The sequence below is a fragment of the Tinamus guttatus genome, unplaced genomic scaffold (genome assembly GCF_059628265.1).
Source record: "Tinamus guttatus ecotype Peru unplaced genomic scaffold, ASM5962826v1 Tinamus_guttatus_pri_ptg000211l, whole genome shotgun sequence".
NCBI lineage: Eukaryota > Metazoa > Chordata > Aves > Tinamiformes > Tinamidae > Tinamus > Tinamus guttatus.
Genome location: NW_028288745.1, coordinates 8,748,171 through 8,769,060, shown reverse-complemented (window position 1 = coordinate 8,769,060; position 20,890 = coordinate 8,748,171). Strand labels below are relative to the sequence as shown.

Sequence of the window (20,890 nt, the reverse complement as noted above, 5' to 3'; positions counted from 1 at the left end):
CTTTAGGAAAAGGGCAGGCCTTAGTGAAAAGCTAAGGATTTCTGGTCACAACCTCACAGTCACGTAGAGGGGTAGTGAACTCTGCTGTAAAGGAGCACATTCCTTTCTTCTTAAGTCACTGTCACTTGCAGGAGACTTTACAAGGTTGTTAGATTAAATCCCTTTGAAAAGGAATTCCAGCTGCAACAGAGAGCTGTTCTGCTCCCCTTTCTACCCTGTTCTATGTTACCCTCCCCACAGGCAAGTGATGGCGATGTGAGGAAAATTACATATAGCATCTCATCTTTAAGAATGGTACCATAACAAACAAGACAGGGCCTTCCTCATACCTTCAAGAAAAAAATATTTATTTATAAAAATACACTGGGATCAGTTTGAGAAGTGTGGCAATAAATACAGTTCAAGGAAGAAAAAGCATTTCTACATGGATATATTATGGCACAATAAAAGGTAAATGCACCATCAAACATGGGACTTCTGTTGGCTCAAGACTTTGTACAAGCTCCCTTTTTAGTAAGACAACTATTTCTAGGAGTTTGGTCAGTGTAGATAATGGAATGAATACACAATCACAAATGCACACTTAAAATGTCTAATGCAAGACTTACCATTAGCAAACAATACCATAGAAACATAGTAATGATATTTAAATCACTAATGTGGCATCTTAGATTTAATGAGCAAAGACCACATTTAAAATTTAAAAGCATGAAATTCTTTTATCTCATGTGGAACACAGAAAAGCTGTAAATATGTAAAATGAAGGCATAATGTGGTATGTGAATGCCTATTTAAGTAGAGATTGTGAAAATGCATAGCTCCTTATTTGAAGACCTGGCTGTACAAGAGCACTCCCCCTTTCACAGTATTCCTTTTTACTTCATATGCAGTTATTGTTTATGCTGTAGACTACAACTGTTACAGCACTAAAGGCAACTAGACAGGGAAAGGGCAGCAAAAGGAATAAGGAATGTATGTAAGGCAATATCTCTTTAGGTACATTAAGCATAGTGTGTAGGAAAAGACAGGTAACGATTCCACAAGGCTAGTTTCGTTCTTACTGAATAAAATAATGGACTAATACTGAATTTCTGATGCAAATCTAATAATCAATGCCTTGGTCACTGTACTGACCATGGTAATCTCTTTGATAGTCATCTTGGTACTCTCCGTGATAGTCGTCTGGGTATTCCGCCTGGTAGTCGCTGTCGCTGATCTCCGAGCCGTTGGTTCCCGTTCCTTGGCTGCCGTTGTGGATGACGGGTTCTGTGGGGGCAGCGCAGTACTTGGGGTCGTACACTTGCCGTCCAAGCCCGTACACACTCATGCCCTTCTGTGAAGCTACTTTGTTGGTACCCATTTGTAATGAAATAGTTGAGTTATCCACAGGCTGCAGTATGTGCTTCTGGTCATAGATGTCTCTCCTGGTACCTGGTGCCAGCATCCCAGCCTAACAAAACAGGAGTTCAGAGGTTCAGTAAGAAACCAAGAACTGCCATTACTGAACTTATGATTACGGCTTGTACTGGAAGTTTTAGAAAGTAGGAATTAAAGTATAATAAATCACAGAGCTATACTAGTAAGTCAACCTTAGAAGGTAAGTCTCTGCTGACACATCCAGCATGTTCTGTCTCTTTAGAAACAATTAGAAAGAATACACTGCATGTTCAAAAGGAGGCCGTGCCCAGGGGGTAACTGACTGGCTCAGCAGGCCTGACAGTAACAACCACTGCAGCTTCCCTCACCTGGCTGGCCCCTTTGTTGGTGCCCATCTGCAGGCTGATTGTCGTCTGGTCGAAGGGTTTGTCAGTCTGCATTTTGGGATCGTAGAGGTGTCTTCTAGTTCCATAGGCAGTCATGCCTGCCTGACTGGCACACTTGTTTGTGCCCATCTTCATTGGGAGAAGGAAGAGGTGGACAGAAAAAGTGATTATTTGTACAACAAGCACAGTCTAAGGAAACAAATACAGTTGATAACTGACAGCTGCCAGAGAGCGTAATTACACTGCGTGCTTCCCTTGTGCAGCTTGACTGCTACAGTAAGAAACTATCACTGCTCTATGCTGTGTTTCAAGAGGACAAATAAATAGCAGCTGTCATCCTGAGGCATTTCAGTGACTGGCATTTGGCCAACTGCTTGAGAGAAATGGCTGGGCATAGCAATGTGGAATTGTCACTCTCACCCTAGGCAGTAGTAATTCAGTTACACCACCACAACTTGTATGAAATCTTAAAATTCTTGTGCTAGACAAGTTTTTTGTTTTTATGATTACTGAATTACTGAGGAAAGCAGAAAGAGGAGAAGGGGGAGGGGAAAAAAAAAAAAAGATTACCACAGAAGAAGCTTTAGCTATCCAAAGACGACTCCTTATTTCAAAGTTTCTCTAGAGGACAAAGATGATCCTTGCTGCTACTATTAGGGTACTATTTAACTGTTGCTTTCTTCCTTATCATGCTTACAGCAGATTTAAAAAATACCAAAAAAAAAAATCTCATCACTTTCACACAGTCACTTGAACTTGTAAAGACAATCAACTGCTTACAAGAATTAAACCCCTATACCTCTTTTAATGATAAGAATGATTATAAAGATAAGAATATATTCTAATTCTGTAGAGGTTTTTGCATGAACAGCATTTCACTTAATCAGAACAAGACAGTTGTTTGCAAATGTAATAATTTCATACTTACCTGCAGGCCAATTACACTTTGACCAGCTTTTAGTTTTCCTGCATCAAAACTTCGTGCTTGTTTCTCTGCATATTTGACACCAATATCAATAGTAGTATGAAAGCCTTTGGTTTTTGCCTATTTAGAGAGAGAGAGGAAAAATACAATATATATAATATAAAGTATATTTTCTGCTTCTGAAACACTGTGACTTTACAGCTCATCAGGAGTCCTGTGCTGACAGAAGCAGTCTCAGTGTGTGGTCTTGGGCTCTGCAGATTAAGCTGCTGCAAACAGGTTTATTTGATATCTCTGCCACAACAGTGTTGCTGATCTGTTTGCTTTGCCACGTGAAGGTGCCATTCTGAAGCTACCCTGGGATCTTTGTCCTCCAGGGTTTAAGGTGCACAGCAGATGTGCATGTGCCTGCACACATCCAGAGCAGGGCCCTATGCAGTCGAGTATCTGAACTCCAAGCCTTCTCTCAAGGTGTGAGGGAGGGAACAGGCACCTTATCGGAAGGGCAACTTCTGCAGTATCTCAGACTCACAGTAATATCCATCACTTTCAGACAGGCTGTAAGTTGTTGTCTGTATTTATGTGAGTGGAAAGGGAATATCTTGAGTGGGATGTGGATTTCTGCCACTGCTGGGGTACAAATACTCACCAGACCTGCTAGCGCTACTAAGGTAGTCTGTACTTGAGTCATATTTCCATTTTCAAAAAGATCATTTGCTTCAAAAATATCATGTGGCTTCATGCCGTAGACTTGGATGGCCTTGATAAAATTCCCAATATTCTCCAGCTAAACAGAAACAAAAGAACATTTTTTTTCACTCAGTATTTCAGTTCAGAAACTAAGTAACAAACTTTACTAAGTAATTTTAAAGTTTTCTGGGTATTGTTTGTTTTACATGAGTTCTTTGTGTAATGGAGATTGAATAGAACAGCAGTAGTGATTAAGATGGACCATCAGGAAGCTTATTTTAATTAATTTTGACTACGGAAGTCAACCTAAGGGTTCATCTACTCCAACATCTCTCCAAGGATGAGTACAGTATACTTTTAGAGAAGGATTTAATGAGAGAACTCTTAACTGTGTCTTTGCCAACAGAAATCCTAATTTAAATCAGAGAACTTTAGGTTAAATTTGCATGCTCTTTGACTTTAGCAATAGATAATTTTGTGTTTTTTTTTTTTTTTTTTTTTTAAATGCCCTGACTTTGCAAGCTTAGTTTGCAAAGCCCCAAACTTAGTTTGAAGGAATTATCTTGCTGACCTATTGTGACAACCTGAGCCCACCTTTTGGGTTTCATTAGCAGGTTTTAGCACTAACTGCTGTCAGAATGAGAAAGTTATATAGAGTAAAACAAATAAGGCCGAGTATCTTCTGAAGTCATAAGAGATACTAAAACTAGGCTTAAAAAATAAATCCTTCATTCCGTTTAGAAATATTCAGTCCAATAAAAACAAGGGACTAAACACACTACTACTGAGCTAGACCCACAACAGCCACGGCAGTCGGCTCCAGTCAGCAACCCCTTCTGTGCTGCCTCTCAGTACGTGCTGCCTTCAGCAGTCCCTTGGTGAAGAAGGAAGGAAAAGGAAAGTGTGCTCGACAGGCTGCCCATAGGAAACTAAATCTGGACATACTGTCATCAAATACATACACAATAGTTAAATTGCAGTGTACCATTTTCTGAGTTGTTACACAATTATTTCCTGAGACCGCTCAGGTCCTTTTCCTTCCTTTCCCCACCGGCTGTTTTTATTTCCAGGAGGACACTTCAAACAGGGGCTTTAGTGTTTGGGTGGAGGCAGGTTCCTGCTGTAACATCCACAGCAGTGCCCGGATGCAAAACTCCACCTACATTTAGTAAAAGTTAACAGCTTTTGTACTTGAAAAGGGACCTTGCTATATGGTTCTCTATGCTTCTTTCATAAGCATCAGTTAGCACTTAAGTAACACAATTAAATATGTCCACTCAGCTGCCAGTTATGAGTATCTCAGCTGTAATTATTTTGCTAAATGCTGCTCATGTACGAAGTATTCCTAGATGTTCATGTCCATGTCTTGCTGTATGTACACGAATTTTGTTGCTGTTATGATCAAAGATGCACCATGTTCACAGCAAATTTGTTAATACACAACAGAAGACTTGCAGGGTTGCAGAGGTTAGGGGCATGTGGGTCTGGGGGAAGAGGGGACACTTGTTTGTTTTTACCTGGTGCCAATTTAGTTTTGATTGATTAATTTTCTTCACTGATCCTGGCTGCAGCTTATTTATAAGCCTGCGGAGGTGGGGAAAAAAAAAAGGGGGGGAAATACTTAAACAAGAAATCCCATCCTTAAAACATATATGTAGACATTATATATAATTTTTATTCATGCTTTATCAGTTCGATTAGTTCCATCAAGCTGGTTAATTTTAGATTTATACAGAGTGCCTAGCTCAGATAGCAGGAAATTTAACAAGTCTACAACATATTTGTTAAACTTTACGTGCCATTTCATTACTAAAGAACTTTGCAACTAAATTTATAAATGTTTGTTGAGATACAAAGAAGATTTGAGTTAAATCCCCATTCTTCTCCACGTTTCTAAGAAGCCATCTCCCCCCCTACCGCCAGCTGCTTGACAGTGGTAGCTGATGTGTCTGAATGTGAGGCTGCAGGGAGCCCCACGCAGGGGTGGAAAGCAGCTCAACCAGGGTTATTGCTGAGGACTTACTCGCACAGAATGATGCCATCTTTCAATCCCAGCTGGAAGTTTGCACCAATGCTTAGCCCTGTAACCTCTTCTATCCAGTTACGCAGGTCTTCTTCTATCTGGGGATCATATTTCAGGGCAATCTGTAACACAAGCATAAATAAATAAATCACTTAACAAGAGAAAATTGCAATTCTTTCCCCTATTACTTTAGGGAGGAGAAAATGTGCAATTGTTGATGAAACAAATAAATGAGGTTCTCCAAGCACAAGATTTGAGGGTAGGGGCAGCCTCCGCTTGCGCAGGGGCTGGCACTGGTGCCTCACCTCTGCGGGAAGCCGCCGCGCGCGGCCACGGGCGCGAGTGGGAACGCGCCGTTTCTGACTGACGGCATCAGCTCCACTAACCCCTCGCTGCTTTCTAACTCCAAACAAGAAATCCGCTAACAGGCCAAAGCGTGAGTTTCGGCCTTTGTTCCTACCCTTCGCTCCAGGAAAGGGAGATGTCGACAGCCATTTACAAGGCGTGAGATTTTAATTCCAGCCTCTCTGATCAACTTGGATGGAGGCCTTTTGTCTTGCACTAGTAATTCCCAACTCCAAAGTGGCAAAAATACAAATTACATTATTTTATTCTCAATTTTTCTTTAACTTTTTTTTTCTAGTCCCAGAAAGTCTAGAAATTGATCTGTTCTGATTTTCTGGTAAAAAGACAGTAGTCAATCTGGGCTGCTAATCTGTATGTTGACGGTTCCTACTACATTAAAATCGCAGTTTGAACACACATGTGAGAACACGGAGAGGTTCCAGTCAACCTCTTCCACAGCTCTTGAGCTACAGCTAGAAATTTAACAAACATTATGCCAGCTGAAAATTGAAGCAGTTTGTTACAGTCTAACTTAAAGATAGAGCTAAACTGTACTTTAGCCATCCTGCTGTTGAAGGACACATTTCCAGATTAAAAAAAGAAAGTTCTCTATTATATCATTTATTTACGAAATATTTGTTTTGAAGAAACAACCAACTCAATGATCAAAAGACTCACTTTGAAGATCAGGTCTTCTCTTTCCCCCAAAATTAAAAAATAAATAAATAAATAAAGTCAGTAAGCGTGAACCTGAGAGACTCCTGTAAATATGACTATTTTAATCTTTGTAAGCATGCAAAATAAAAAAAAAAAAGTCTAAAACTTCCCTCATTTAATGCTAAGGACATTCCACATTTGAGACTAAGATATGGCTGAGTGTTAAATACCTCTCTCCATTGCTTGGGTAACCCAGAAGGGATCGTATGGTATTTTATTGGCTCTGAAAAACATTTACTTTATGTTGGAGTACTTTCACATGGGTTCAAATCTTGAGGTTTTTTTCAAGAGGTTTAAGTGTGCTGGGGTATCCCTACGGTGCTTATCTAGAGATAGGGAACAGAAAGGCTTATGCACACAAGGAAACGAGCTTTACTGGCTCTTATTCTCCACGTGGTCTTCACTGTTCTGCAGTTTGACTCCCACATACTAAAGCCCCTGTTTTAAACAGGTGGGCAACCAAGTTGCAAGAAGGGAAGAGTGGTAGTAGCTTCTTTGAAAGTTGTGCTCAGGGGTTCTTGGAGCATTTTAAACCACGAGGAATTAAAGACATTGAAACTTGACAATCTGTTTTTAAGCATGTGACAAAAGGGGTTAAAGGGAGGGACAAGGTCGGGAGCCGGGAAGCACCGTACGGCACCTCTCCGAATTCTCCGTGCGCTTTAGTCTTGATGACGCACTTGGAAGTTATGTAACACTGAATGAGGGAATACATCATACTTTCCACATGTCTATCAGATTTGTTCCAGTTTTCCTTTGATTGCTATCTATGAGCACAGGCTGGAAACTCTAGTATAAATGAAATTTTTTTTCCATTATTAATAATCTGCATGCCAACATCTGATCCTTTTTAAGTACTGAGTTCTCATGGAAGGTACTTAAATCTTAGCAAATACATGCACAGCAAAAGAAAACCTGTTCCAGTAAAGGCAACAGCAGTAGCTAGGCACCTTCAAAATATTAACGATCGGTGCCACTTAAAAAAGTTACTGTTTCAGAACACTGTGGAAGGCATCCTATTGTAGCAATGGGTGTAAAAGTGGGATAAAATGTTTTAAAACAGATAGCAGGAAGCCAAGTGTTTAAATTCTTCTGTTCTGGTTTATCTTGAAGGAAATATAAAGTTACAAAATCTCATTTTCATTGACAATCTGAGATGCAAAGAAATTTCTAACTATTATATTTGTAAGGAAACCAAAGTTTACACCAGCAGTCACAGTACAGGCAATCTAAGGCCAGGGGAGGGAAAGACGGGGTGTTAGGTGCCTACTGCTAACTCCAGGCTGTTAATAAAATTCCTAATAAAGGAAGAATCGCATTTGTCCTCAGTGCGGGGCGGGGGGGAACACAAACCTGCACAAGACTTGACCATTAACTGGAAAGCGAGCTTTTTGATTAATTTGAAGTAGAAATCTAATTGTTCTACTACGGGTAGTCAGAGCACTACAGTCCATATTGCCTTGCTATTTTTTACCTGCTATATAGGAAAGCCATGAGTTAAAAGAGGCAGCGTATAAATTAGATTTACAAACAAACCACTGTCCTTCTGGGCTGACTTCAGATTTAATGGAAAACAGACTACTTTAAAATATTCACCTACTCATTTTCTATCAGAGCTGTATAAAATATCCATTTCTGAGGCAGCTACACCCCTGCAAAATGCTCCATTTGTATCCAAGTTTGCTGGGCAGGAAATAGAAACCACACTGTATTTATAAGAGAACATTCTGACCTTGAGACTGGGTAATACCTATCACAGTCAGGACTGCAAATGTTAACTTTGGCATCTTCCTGATCTTCATACACATTCAAGTAACTATAACACTTTAATAAACGTACATATTTATCAGAACCTAAAATGTTTCTGATACGTCCATGCGACTGAACCGTGTGTCCTGGGCAGCCAGAAGGCAGAACTTATTTATGGTACAAGAGAGCAAGCACAATCCCTAGGAGACTCAGCTAAAAATCATTTTTTTCAAGTACTTATCTACTCTTACATACAAACAAACTATAATAAGCACTTTGTTTTACCTCAGACTGGTACATTTCAGTCTTGCAGATGGAGTTTTCTTGGGTTTTGTCGCCTAGATTTGATTCACTTTGAAGTAGTGGAAGAAAGGAGGGGTACAAACATCTCTGGAGCTTGGAGGAACAGAACAAGTGGACAGTTCTGTCTCTTACCAGGTGATTCCTATTTAAATGCTGAGTTGCAGCTTTAAATGTCTGGCACGTAGGAGCCAGCAGGCAGTTTGGTACTAACCCTGGCCAGGTCCCCTGCGTTAGCCTTGGGGAGTCTGGCGCCTGCACAACACTCGTGGTCGGAAGGCAGGATGAAATATTCTGTAGTGAGTTTACATGATACATTCACTGCAGAGCTGACAGCACTCGTGCTTATTCATAACATCCATCTAAAACACTTATGTTAGTCTTGGCAAACTGAGGCTTCAGGGTTCTTGAACTCGGTCCGATTCCTGCGTGCTGCTCTGTTAAGCTAGAACCTGCCCATCTGGGACCTGATGCAGCGTAAAAAACTTCCCTCTATATTTAAAACAAGAACAGTAGATATTTTTTTAAACACTGCATAGATTCCAGGAGATGCATGTGCAGTTATGGGGCCAACCTCAGGGGACAAAAGCAGATGATCAAAGTTACTCAAGGAGCCTAAAGCATCCTAGCCTTAAGCAATGATGTTAACCAGTATTTCACCCCATCGCAGATCTCGCATGGTCCTTTTTCACTAATCTTTTCCAAGTTACACAGTACATGCTGTACACCAAGGACTACCTGTATGCCAAATCTCAGTCTGAGTTCAGCTGTCTGCATTGCTGCTACTCTGGAAAAATACTGCAAATAATTTCAAGAAAAGCTTTTAACAGTGCATGGATTTACTAGTCAAACTAAAACCAAACAATTCAATATTCTTACAATCCTGGGTTTAGTTACAAGCAAGAAAAGCAGATACAGGGAGGATTTTCAAAGTTGCCAGTCATGTCATTACAGCGCTTGGTCCCAGCACTCTGGCTGGCGCTTCGGGCCATGGCCCTGCCTCTCTCCCAGCAGAAGCTGCACGTGTTTCATGCACAACTCTAAAATGGTGCCAGTGCTTGGAAGAAACTGCTCTCAGGTCAAAGGTTTTGATGCTAAAAGCGTGTGCTTGTCAAAGTAAACAAACAGCACCAGAGCAGTGGCTGTGCCTCTCGAGCAAATGTAAGGTTTATACATATAAAAATACGCAGCAATAGGTTACTATATAGCCAAGCCTTGACTGCAAGGTAACATCTCGGAGCCTACACCTCAGTGCCCCAGCACATACTTTAGTAACAAAAGGAAGAGCAATAAATAAAACAGGAAGGCTTAGATGTGAATAGTCCTCATGGAAAGGAGTCTGGAGTGGCTTGTTGCTTAAAGGCAGACAAAATAAGTAATTTTTTCAGCCAGAAAAAGATTGAGAAGATAAAGTTTACTGGATTTCCAATGAAGTATGGGAGCATATTCAGCTCATACTGCATTTAATCCAGGTCTAGCCAAGATTTTTATGCTAACTCTACTTTTGCATATTAAATTATAAACTGAAAGCAAGTAAAGAAAATAAAAATAAAGCTTTTGGCTAGCTTTGAAGGTCAAAAGTTTTTAAAAATAAGATGACACATTTCTTGTTTAAATTAAGAAGTGGTTTGTCCTATATCAACTCTTCAGTTTTCAGTAACAGCACCAGCTTTCTCATTCCTGACTGAGCAAGTGAGCCTGGGTTTGCTGGGCTTGGTGGCTGTTTGCCCCAAGCCCCCTGTCCGCCTTGAAGCAGCTGCTGCCCCAGGAGAGCTGCCCCCGCAGACGCCCAGGACGCCAGGGTGACCCCGCGCATCGCTGCCTTCGTGCTGCTTTGAGGGGCTCTTTCTCCTCCCTTTCTTAAGGCTTTGTGCGGATATGGGAGCACGTGAAAGCACATCCACCTCCTGCCATCAGGGCAGCAGCTCTCGCAAGTGGGAACGAGGCAGACTGCAAGGCTAATCCCAAATTACTGCCATCTAAAGTGCCCAATCCTGTTCATCACTTGTTCAAGGACATCTCTGAGTGCCACAACTAAGAACATGGAAAATTCATATAGCCACGTATCCAAACAACATTGATGTTAAAAAATTACTGGCTGTGCAAAGGACAAAAAGGAGAAAAAAAAGGACCACTAGGTAGGAAGAAAAGTTTTTATATATACTTTTTGGAAATACAAAACTGAGTTAAAACTGTCTGATCTGCTCTGTAGATTGCTGAACAGCTGAAGCCTCTTGGCAGAACCTGGGCAGTGGAAGCCTTTGACACAATTATTTCAAGTCACGGCTGTTTGCATTACAGAATAAAGTACCAGAAAATAAGTCTCAGCTAAGAGAGCATCAAACTAACATGATGTCTGTTATTTCCCAAGAAGGGATTTTACATCTTTTCTCAACCGTCCCCAGTCTTACTGGCTGGAACTCCGATCCAACACAGCAAGTCAGTGCAGATAACGTGATCAGTAGTGATTTCTTCTGAAAGTGCGAGTAGTGCCCTGGGAACACCCTCACCACGTGGTACTGAAAAACGTTCGGTTTTTGCAAGCCAGAGTAGTTATCACTCACTAAGGAACACTGCACCAAAACAGCAGAAATGAAACTGAATGCAAGTTGATGCAGTTCTTGTAAACGCTACTCAAAGTGAGCGGTCAGCCTTGCGCTGCAGGGGAGGCACAGGCCCTGCCGTGTCATCTCAGCGCCTTTTTCAACCATCAACCTAAGGATCCTGCTGCTTTCACACCTCACCTCCTGCCCAGTAACCTCAGATATTTGGCAGTTTACAATCACTTTTCACACCAGGCGTAGTTTTGACTTAAATACACTGGATAAGCTGGCATGTCCTAAGGTAACAGGCATTTTCCAGGTAACTGTGCTCAGTTTTTACTATCCTCTCATTAGAGGGCCTTTTTCCTGTCATAACCTGTACTTTTCATTTGGACACGATAAATGTAATAATTTCAGTGAAAGGGATGGGGACAACCTCTTGCAAAAAATAAGCCAAGAACATGTAGCCAAGTGATGTATGTCTGAATTACCCATGTTTCATTGACTATATGTACTTTCAGATATGAGATACTACATGGTCTTAACCCAGTTATGTTGTATTGCAAGGTTAACAAGAACAGCGACAGTTCAAATGCTTTTCAGGTGGTGGAATCTCAGACACGCACCAGGCAGGTCCTGCTCTGGGGAGCACTGCTGGTTTTGCTTTGGTGCTTTGGTGTGGATGAACCCCGCTGCTCACAACGCAGTAGCTGTGTTTGACTGAGAGTGTTACCATGTCTTCCTGGACGCATCTCTTTCATGCCCTGTCTTTTGCTGGGGAGGCTTCTAGCCCGTCCTCAGTTGATTAGAGAGAGCAGGAAAAGAGTTTTCAGACAAATGAGAGTTGGTTCAAGCAAAATCAGGAATATTAAGAAGATAAAACTACCTGTCTACAAGTAAGAGGTTGTAGCAGCAGAACTACCAGCAGGAAAGCAGCCCAAGTGCAGAGGCTCCCTAGCAGGGCAGCCGGGGGAGCCCTTGAGGGCAGCAAGGTCCTTTCCACGGCGGGATGCACGGGAGGCCGGGAAGAGTCACTGCGAGCGGAACCGCGACCCCGAGCCCGGCAGGCCAAGTGCTGCCCCGCGGAGGCACTCGGAGCAGGAGGAAACATGGGCGCGTTTGTCCGTGTGGCACCTCGTGCAGGAGACACCGACAGCTTCGCCGTCTCACCCTGGCCAGAGGGCTGCCTATGCACATAGATGATTTATTTGGAGGACTTTAAGTCCTGGCACTCAGGTAAAGACTCAGAAGGGAAGTGGCAAAGGCAGCAAGCAGTAAAACCCAGAGCCGCATCTGGGGATGCGAGGCAGAATCAGAGCCTGGAGACAGCCCAGACTCCCAAAGGCTGAAGCACGTTTGGGCCGAGTCCCACAGCTGGGACGCGGCACAGCAGCCTGGTGCGAGGCCAAACAGGGCACTAGACCGTGTCTGTGACAACAGTACTTTATTCATAAGCAATATAATGTTCTGGAAGCCTACTGCCAGCTCCTTCTGCGTGACTAAAACCTTCAAGTATCAGTAATTTATAAAATGTGAATCACTTCTGATGCAGGTAGAAGATGGCTTTATATAAGCAATGAAAAATTTTATTATGTCTTCCCTCTTGAGACTGAAGCTCTGCACTGGTTTAAGAAAAAAAACGCAGAGAACCACCCACCTGAAAGACAAAAACTGTTTTTGAGAAAAATACTGTAATTCAGCCTGACTAATTAGAGACAGCAGAGCAAGTTATTTGGAGGCAATTCTGTTAAAACAAAAATATTTACCCGAAACAGAGCACATGCTGCTGAATACAGCTATGCAACTTCACAGTTGTTTAGAACCAAATACTTACAAAACGCATTTTTCAGTAGAGGAGTCCTGCTTAAAAGGAAAGCTAGAGTCCCTCTTAAAGGGAAGAGATGGATTTTCACATGATCTCACTTAGAAAAAATCTGTTTCAAATTGCCCTACGTGTCCTGGCCCCAAGCCCATTTTTACTGAAGGCCTTTCCTGTGCCGTTCCATGGGGGACGGGAATCTCTAAAAAGTTTTCCTTAAAAGGACGTGTCAGACACTCCGCGCACGCGACGCTCCGTAGCTACAGAAGCCAGCAGGGCTGAACACAGGGGTATCCAGCCCTTCGCTCCCAAGGGAATGACAGCCCAGGGAAGGACTTCTGAGTTAATGTTCCTACGAGCAGAACTGAGGCGAAGGAGTCACGAGCACATCCTCATCCTGGGACAAAGTGGGCACCCATCCTCTAAGGGTATTGATTCAGCAACAGGAGTATATAAGCAAAGTCTAACCCTGAAGCTACACAAAAGGCAAATTAATTTGTCCAACTGACACTCAGTCCAATGATTGTCCAAAAGCAATCATTACTGAAAGGCAAATGAGTTTTTATTTTCTGAGACTATTAAACCCTTTGGACTCTGTCAAACGCTATTTATTACCCTGTAGGCTCTAGGAGAGCTATAACATAAAGGATAAATGCAAAACGATGTTTAGCAGCACCCTTGAACATTAACCTCAGCATGCCTTATATTTTTCCATGACCAGTAAGTTTTCATGGAAGTTTGCTATTCAGCCAGAAGTATGGTTGCTGCAATGCATCTTTTAGAGTCCCAGGAAGAATTTCCTACCTAGAAGCTGGCTGCAGCGTGCTCGGTAGGGCTCAGCGAGCTGAGCGTGATGCTTGCTGCAGGCCTGCACGATGCGCGGGTGCCGGGCTCTCCCGGCGGTGCCGGCAGCTCGGGCTCCTTCCCCATGGCCCCTCTCCCACGAGGCTGCGCAGGCTCCTTGGGGAAGGCAGGCCCTGGAATTGCATCCCACGGGGACCGCGCACGCAGCTCCGTGTGGCAGCTCCTCACGGACACCGTTTCTAGGAATGGTTCAAGACCCACCAAGGCTCCAAGAGACTCTGTGCACGGTGTCATGGCTAAGTTTATCAAGGGATTTAAATCGCAAAAAAAGAGAAATTACCTCTTATGCAACGGGCTTTCAGCAGCGACTGCCAAACAGCACAAGGGTGGCTGCTTTTCGCTGGGAAGCTTCAATTCACCTGCTCATGGGCTGCTAAAAAAGCACTGTTCATTAGCAGGGAGACAGTAGTTCCTGTAAGACTTTCTTTCCTTATAATCACTGAATTACTCAAATGCCATTAGCCATGGGATCGGTACCAGCCTTGCTGCACATGGCGCTCTGTGCCGTGATGCCCAGGATAGCGTATCCTTTCCTTGGTGGTGGCAGTGCTTGGCTACTTCCTCATGGCTTGGAAAATTGTGTGGAATGGGTAGTGCCCAGCTAACATGGGCCTCCAGGAAGCTTCCATCAGACTGCAAGAGCGCCAGCAGCAACACAGGTCTGCATCAAAACTAAGATCCTTCTGCCTGTTGTAGAAAGAGACGAACCCCAAGTACAAACTCAACGCTAGCAGGTTTTGCTGCCATCACTTAGTGCCTGCTGGTGCACCTGATGTACTTATTAACACTTTATTCAGCGATAAGACTTACACGGGTGCAGTGCGGGGCAGCTGCGACACCAGGGTCTGCATCCATGCTCCAGAGAGCAGCCCCTCCGAGACGGACGGCGCGCTGGGCCGAGATGCGTGCCGTGGGGAGCGGGGAGATGAGGGCGGGAGGGCCTGAGCTCCTCCACTGCCGGAATACCCCTCTCCCTCCAAAATTCAACCAAAGCCGCTGCTATTGATCAGGCTGCTGTGCTCATGCCACAATAATCAGCGTGACAGCTCTTCCGACCTAGGACCTTGCACGGGGATAATGTGAGTTACTGCAACTGAATAGAGCTAGGGTTTTAAAGGGCTTTTTATAAATAAATAATTAATTAAATACATTATCTACAAAATATGCAGAGAACGGCTAACCCCATGTTTCTGCAGTTCAGGTAGCCAAGCTATTTTCAGGAGTACAGGAGATTGCGGTTCAGAAAAGGAGCAACATATGATTTGGCAGTGGAGGGAGGAGTGCAGAAGGACCATTTCCTACAAACTGCCATTCAACCCAGATTACTGAAATTTGATGTTTCCTGTAAGTCAACACAGAAGTAAGGAGCTGATAGAAGTGACCAGCAAAGCTGCTGTGAACATACTAGGGAATTCTCATTATCCTTGCGGTTGCTGATGCATGGAAAAAATGCATCTTCCGCTCAACCATAATTCAGTATTTACATCATTAATGTGTTTTAAGCAATACAGGTAGCTATTGTGCCAAACACTGGTCAAATGTAAGTATAATTATGGAATTATTCCATTGTACCATTTATGTTTTGCAGACAGTTTTTCTGTTGACTCAGTTATCAAATATGTAATTTTGTACCAATTTCTTCTTCTGCTGGTTACAGTCTCTGTATCTGGTTTATAGATTTCCTCACTACAATTATAGGCAGAAGTTTTCAATGTTTCATTTATCCCTATGTATTACAATTACAAAAGAGGTTTGGGAACAACTATTAAAAGAGAAAGAGGCTTGAAGATTACCACGTGGTTAGAGATTTCTAGAAGACAATGAAGAGAAAGGACAAAGTCACGAAGCAGTTCATCTGAGCTGCAGAACTGTTAAAGCCTGGATCCAGCTGGAAAAGTTTCACATTTTTTTGGACAAAAACTCTGAAGCTTGGACAGAAAGAGAAAAGTCTCAGTGCGATGCATAATGAAACGGGCATTTAGCTAGAAAACACGAGTAATTTCAAGACTACGATTATCTATCAAAAAGCATGAAGAGATCGGGGCAAACTGAAGTTCAGTACTTGACCACATAAAACTCTTCTGCTACTTCTGCTGATGTTTCCTTCATAAAATTTTATATTTTTCTACTAGGGTATTTTGGAAAGTTAGCATCAAAAATACTGGATTTTTAATTTACTCTCCATGCAGCAAAGCATGTCAAAGAAACATTCACACAAACAGGTTTTATTTTAAACTCAGCAACTGGAATTTAGCTCAAAACTTGTAAATGAATATATTAATTCCTTAAAAGTAATTACAGACTTCTAAGTACAATGTATGGAAATACATTGGTCCTATGCTGTCAGTAATCATTACAGGAGCTTAACATAGAAGGCCAACTTAAAGCCTAACTTCTCTTCACCTAGATCCTATACATCCTTCTTTTTCATTATGTCCTTCCAGGTACTGGTAGTAGAAACATGCTGCATCAGCAGGGAACAATCTTGAGTAAGATTCCTAAAAGACATGAAGTGAGCAAATGTAATGGTCTGCTAAAGACCATTAGATAAGGAAGTAGGTAAGTATATAGGAAGCGTGTGTGTGTGTGTGTGTGTGTGTGTGTGTGTGCGAGGTAGAATTTTGTAGTAGGAAGAGTCTGGTTTTTAACAGTTACTTTTTGAGTATTTTTTCTGTTTTGGTTTTATTTTGAAAGGAGGGGTGAGAAAGAGGAAGGCGAGGGCCTCAGACAGTCCAATCTCAGGCAGCCAAAACTTCATCAAGCTCCTCGATCACTAAGGTCAAAAAAAGTGCTAAGTAGTGATTTGAATCTAGCTCTCAGTTAAAATATTAAAACAGAGAAGCAAAATACAGTATTTCCTCCTCAGCAATTTCAGGAGAAAGGAGCATCGTCCCTGTCCTACCGCAAGTTCATCCTCCCTGAGGAGAGTGGGAAGCAGCCTCCCCTCCGCGTGTTTCAAAAGTACAGACTGTTCATGAAGCAGAGACTGTTTACAGATTTCTTTTGGCTACCAAGCTCGCCATGTTGACAAGGACTGACTAACTCACTTCAGTTCCTTTGGCATCTCTAAAAGCTTTGGAAAGAGCAGTGATCTCGACGGAGAGGGGAGCTTGGCTGGGACACAGGACAGCCAAGCGCTACACACAGCTCGGCTCCTGATACCCACCATGTTTTTGGCCATCCTTCCTTTCACATGTGACAGAAAGGAAACTGGCAACGTATCAAAAACAGCGGAAGGAGAAGATAAATAAATGCCCAATAAATACCGTTTACATGGGAAGGGTGGAGTGGGGAGGAAGCAGATGAGCAGACTGGAAGCTCTCCCTATTCTGCCCTCTGGTCCCCTTCGGCTCCACACCTCTAGAGGTGACAGTGGAGCAAAAGCTCCTGCTCAGTTCCTACCTACCTCACGGGCAAACTCAGCGTTACTCCGTTGTAGCTTTGGGTAGTTCCCTCATCTGCTTGAAGTACTGTAACTTCCTACACTATAGAAACCGTCCCATTTGTTGAGAAGAAAACTATATATGGCCTGCAGAAGAAACTATCCATTTAAATCATCTTAAAAAGCTTCTCTCTGAATGTCTGTTTTGGATCAAGTATCTTCTGTGATCTCAAGTAAACAAGGAATCAGCCTCCAAGGCTTTACACTTGTTTGCCTACAAGTTTCTCATGCAGAGAGGCTCCCTTACAGCTGGGAATGGTGCTGGGAACGGCTTCCATCCTTCCCTTGTGGATGTGAGAAGAGAGATCCCCTAACAGGGACCAGGCCCCCTCAGGACTGAGGTGGGTAAGGGGGGAAAACACCACAAAACCACCCGCCCTCGACACACAACCGAGCACAGCGGGATTTGGAGCTCAGCAATGCACTGAGGTGTCAACCAAGAAGATTCATGTGAAGCACCCGGACTCGGCATATTCACCTGCTCAAACACCGCAGCAAACCAAGTGTCTGTCTGAGCACCAATGCATAATAAAAATTTTAAAATTTTTAAAAATAATAAAAACAAAAAGCAAGAAGCAACCCAAAGACGCTTTTCTATTGAGCACAGCAAAGCCCTCGGGCAGCACAGCTATCAGCACCAGCCTGTCTGCTCTCCGCAGGAGACAACTGCCCGACTGGTATTGAAAAATCCACACAAGGGCACCCAGCACCTCCCATGGTGCAAGCAGGGAGATACCACAACTGCCTACAAATATTAGACGAGCACCACGTTTCAAACAAAACAAAAGAGCCACAATTGTCTGCCCGAAGGTCAGTGTTTTAGAAAGCATGATGGAGATGAGTAACAGAAAATATTCCTGCAAGAATGAGAAGCTGGACTTTGTTCTTCAGATGTTTGACACAATTTTTTGAGTAAAGGAATTTCTGATCGTTATATACCACTGCTGTCTGACCCTGAATTATATGAACATAAACATACCCAATGTACAAAATCAGTCAAGATATTAGCTAAGAGACACAACAGATCCATCTATAACATAACTGTTTTGTTACTTGATCTCTTGCATTAAGAAAAACCTTCTAGAAGTTCAAGGTAATCATTTTGTTGAACATTTTTGGGGGGGTGAGGGAAGCAAGTTAATTTGTTTCTGGTGCCCCTGAATAATGCTTTTATGTTAATGTTGTATTGACATGTTCAAAGATGGAGGTAGAAACCTGCATATAAGTTAACTGAAGCTGCATAGAGAACATCCCTCCCTCCCCAACATTTCTTCTGAAGAAAACAGATACAGTGGGGAAACGACAGATACGGAGCAAGATGAAGCAGAAGACACTTTGCATAAGTGTGTGAATTACAGAATAGTCGAGGTTGGACGGGAGCACTAGAGATCATGTAGTCCAAGCCCCCGCTCCAGCAGGGACACCCAGAGCACGTGGCACAGGGTGGCATCCAGGCGGCTTTTGAAGATCTCCAGAGAGGGAGACTCCACAACCTCTCTGGGCAGCCTGTTCCAGGGCTCTGTCACAAAGGTTTTCCCATCCTCTTGGCTCATATGGGGATCACTGCTAAACCCGTGGGGCTCTGTCAATAGCTTATAAAGGCAGAGGAGCTGTTTCTTTTCCCACATGCTACAATAGACAATATATATTTTTCCTTTTTTTTTTTTTTTTAGGACTGTAACTGCATAGATGAATGACTAACTTCAGACATGGAAAGGAGTCTCCCTGGAAGGCACTTGCCTTACACAGTTATCAGTGTTTGCAGCAACACTTCTGAGAAAGACAATGACAATAAAGAAGGTATCTTTTGTAAAGTTTCTGTTATATTCATTTATTCTTCTTGCATGAATGTTTGAAGTGAATGACTTCCCTCTCTCCTCCCCTTCCTACTAACCACAAGTAAAACAGGATTTAAGGACCTGGAGAAACCTGAAGCCGGATGGGAGTGTGCAGTAACCAGTTATTAAGGACCACGTTTCTAACCCAAGTCTGTGCGCGACGACCCGGGGCGCCGTTTCCCCCTGGCCGCGCTGCAGAGGCCGCTCCGGGCGCCCAGCGCAGCCGGACGCCAGCGCGAGCATCTCGTAGCGCAGTGCAAAAGTGAGGATGGAGGCAGTTCTGTAAGCAACACGCAAGAAGCCCGCACGTATGTGGAAGCCCCACGCTGGCAGCAACTTTGTGTGTGCGGCGGGGGTTGGCTTTTTGTTTTCCTTTCTGTTTTACTGGCACCTGGGGCGCTGTGACGAGCCCGGCAGCGCGGGGGCCGCGGGCGGGGCGGGCGCCGCCGCGCTCCTTTGTGCGCCCCCGCGGCGGGCGGGCTGGGGCGGGGCGGGGCGGGGCGGGCAGACAATGCGCGCGCTGTGGGCGCCCACGCCGATTGGCCGCGCGCCGCCCGCGCCCATGATGTCATGCGGCTGGAATGCGCGGCGCGGCGCCGCCGCGCGGGGCGGGCCGGGGGCCGCGGTCGCGCCCGCTCCCGGCTCCGCCAACGGCCGCGACGCGCCGGGCCGGGCGGGCTGAGCTTCTCAGCCGGGCCCCGCCGCGCTACTCCCACTTCGCCACGCGGGTGTCCGCGGCGCCGAGTCGCGTCGCGCCGCAGCAGCGGGTTCCGAGGAACGCGTCCCTCTCGCGTCTCCGCGTCCCGCGGAGCATCCTCGGGCGCGGCGGCCGCAGACAAAACGGGAGGCGGCGCCGCCGGTGCGTACCTTGTTCTTGACCTCGGCGGACAGCCCGTACGAGGGGCCCTTGTTGAAGTGGGTCATGGCCGCGCTGCTCCGGGCGCCGCCGCTGCTCCGCGCTGAGCCGAGAGTCCGCCCGCGGCCGCGGAAAGTTCTAGTCCCTCCCCCGCGCCCGGCCCGGCCCCGCCGCCGAGCGCCAATCGCGGCGGCCGCGGGGCGGGGCGGGGTGGGGGCGCGCGGGCCCCGCCCCGCCCCGCCGGGCGCCGCCGGCGCGGGGGTCCCGCCGCGGGGCGGGCCGCGAGGTCACCCGACAGGAACCCGCGGGGCCGCCAGGGGCGCGGCCGCCCCGCCCTGCCCCGCCCTCAACCGCCTTTAACCGCCGTCCGCCGCCGTTCCTGGGGTCGCTGCTCCGCTCCGCTCTCTGCGGCGGGGCTGGGGGCTACGCGGGTGCTTCCCCGGGGTGGCAGCAGGTCCGACATGTTCCCCGTGGTCCCGGCTGCCGTCCAGCCCTCCACGCTGTTGGAACGATTCTTTTGCCCTTTCTTTGTGCCCATCTGCCACCTTGTGCGGCTTTTGCAGCTGCGCTGGGGTCTTGGGCAGACCGGGCTGGTGCGGTGTGGTCACCCTCTTCCCTTGGCACAGGGATCCTGGGGCACTGCCCGAGTGCCAGTGCTGGCACAGCGACCTGGGCAGCGTGAGGCCACTGTGGGAAGGTAGCGGAGAGCAGGTGCTGGGTCCACTCAACTCTTTGTGGGAATTCCGACTACATAGGGTGCAGGTGCTGGAGTAGGGCCCAACGGGAGCCTCTCCTTGACTCCAGCGCTACAGGCCAGTGTTCGGAGCTCACAGTCGAACCCGTGGGCTCTCCAATGCACTTGCAGGGCTGCAGCCGTGCCGAGCAGCGTGGCGGCTTCAAGGGAAAGAGCCGGGGCTGTTCCCAATTAACGGAAGCTGAGCGGCCTGAGCTGCCCTATGGGAAAAGGAAACTGCAGGAGAAGCAGGAAACCAGGGAGCGGGCGAGGGAAGCGGTGG

General features: G+C 45.2%; 1 protein-coding gene across 1 annotated transcript; it reads right to left on the bottom strand.

Annotated features, from left to right (window-relative positions):
- Positions 1-326: 326 nt before the first annotated feature.
- Positions 327-20,005, bottom strand: CNN3 (calponin 3). Its single transcript, XM_088524498.1, has 7 exons — positions 19,886-20,005; positions 5,402-5,523; positions 4,896-4,962; positions 3,338-3,475; positions 2,692-2,808; positions 1,746-1,892; positions 327-1,450 (listed from the first exon to the last, which is right to left on the bottom strand). Exons 1-7 carry the CDS (start codon positions 19,940-19,942, stop codon positions 1,103-1,105), a joined length of 996 nt encoding a protein of 331 aa, XP_088380624.1. The 5' UTR covers positions 19,943-20,005; the 3' UTR covers positions 327-1,102.
- Positions 20,006-20,890: the final 885 nt, after the last annotated feature.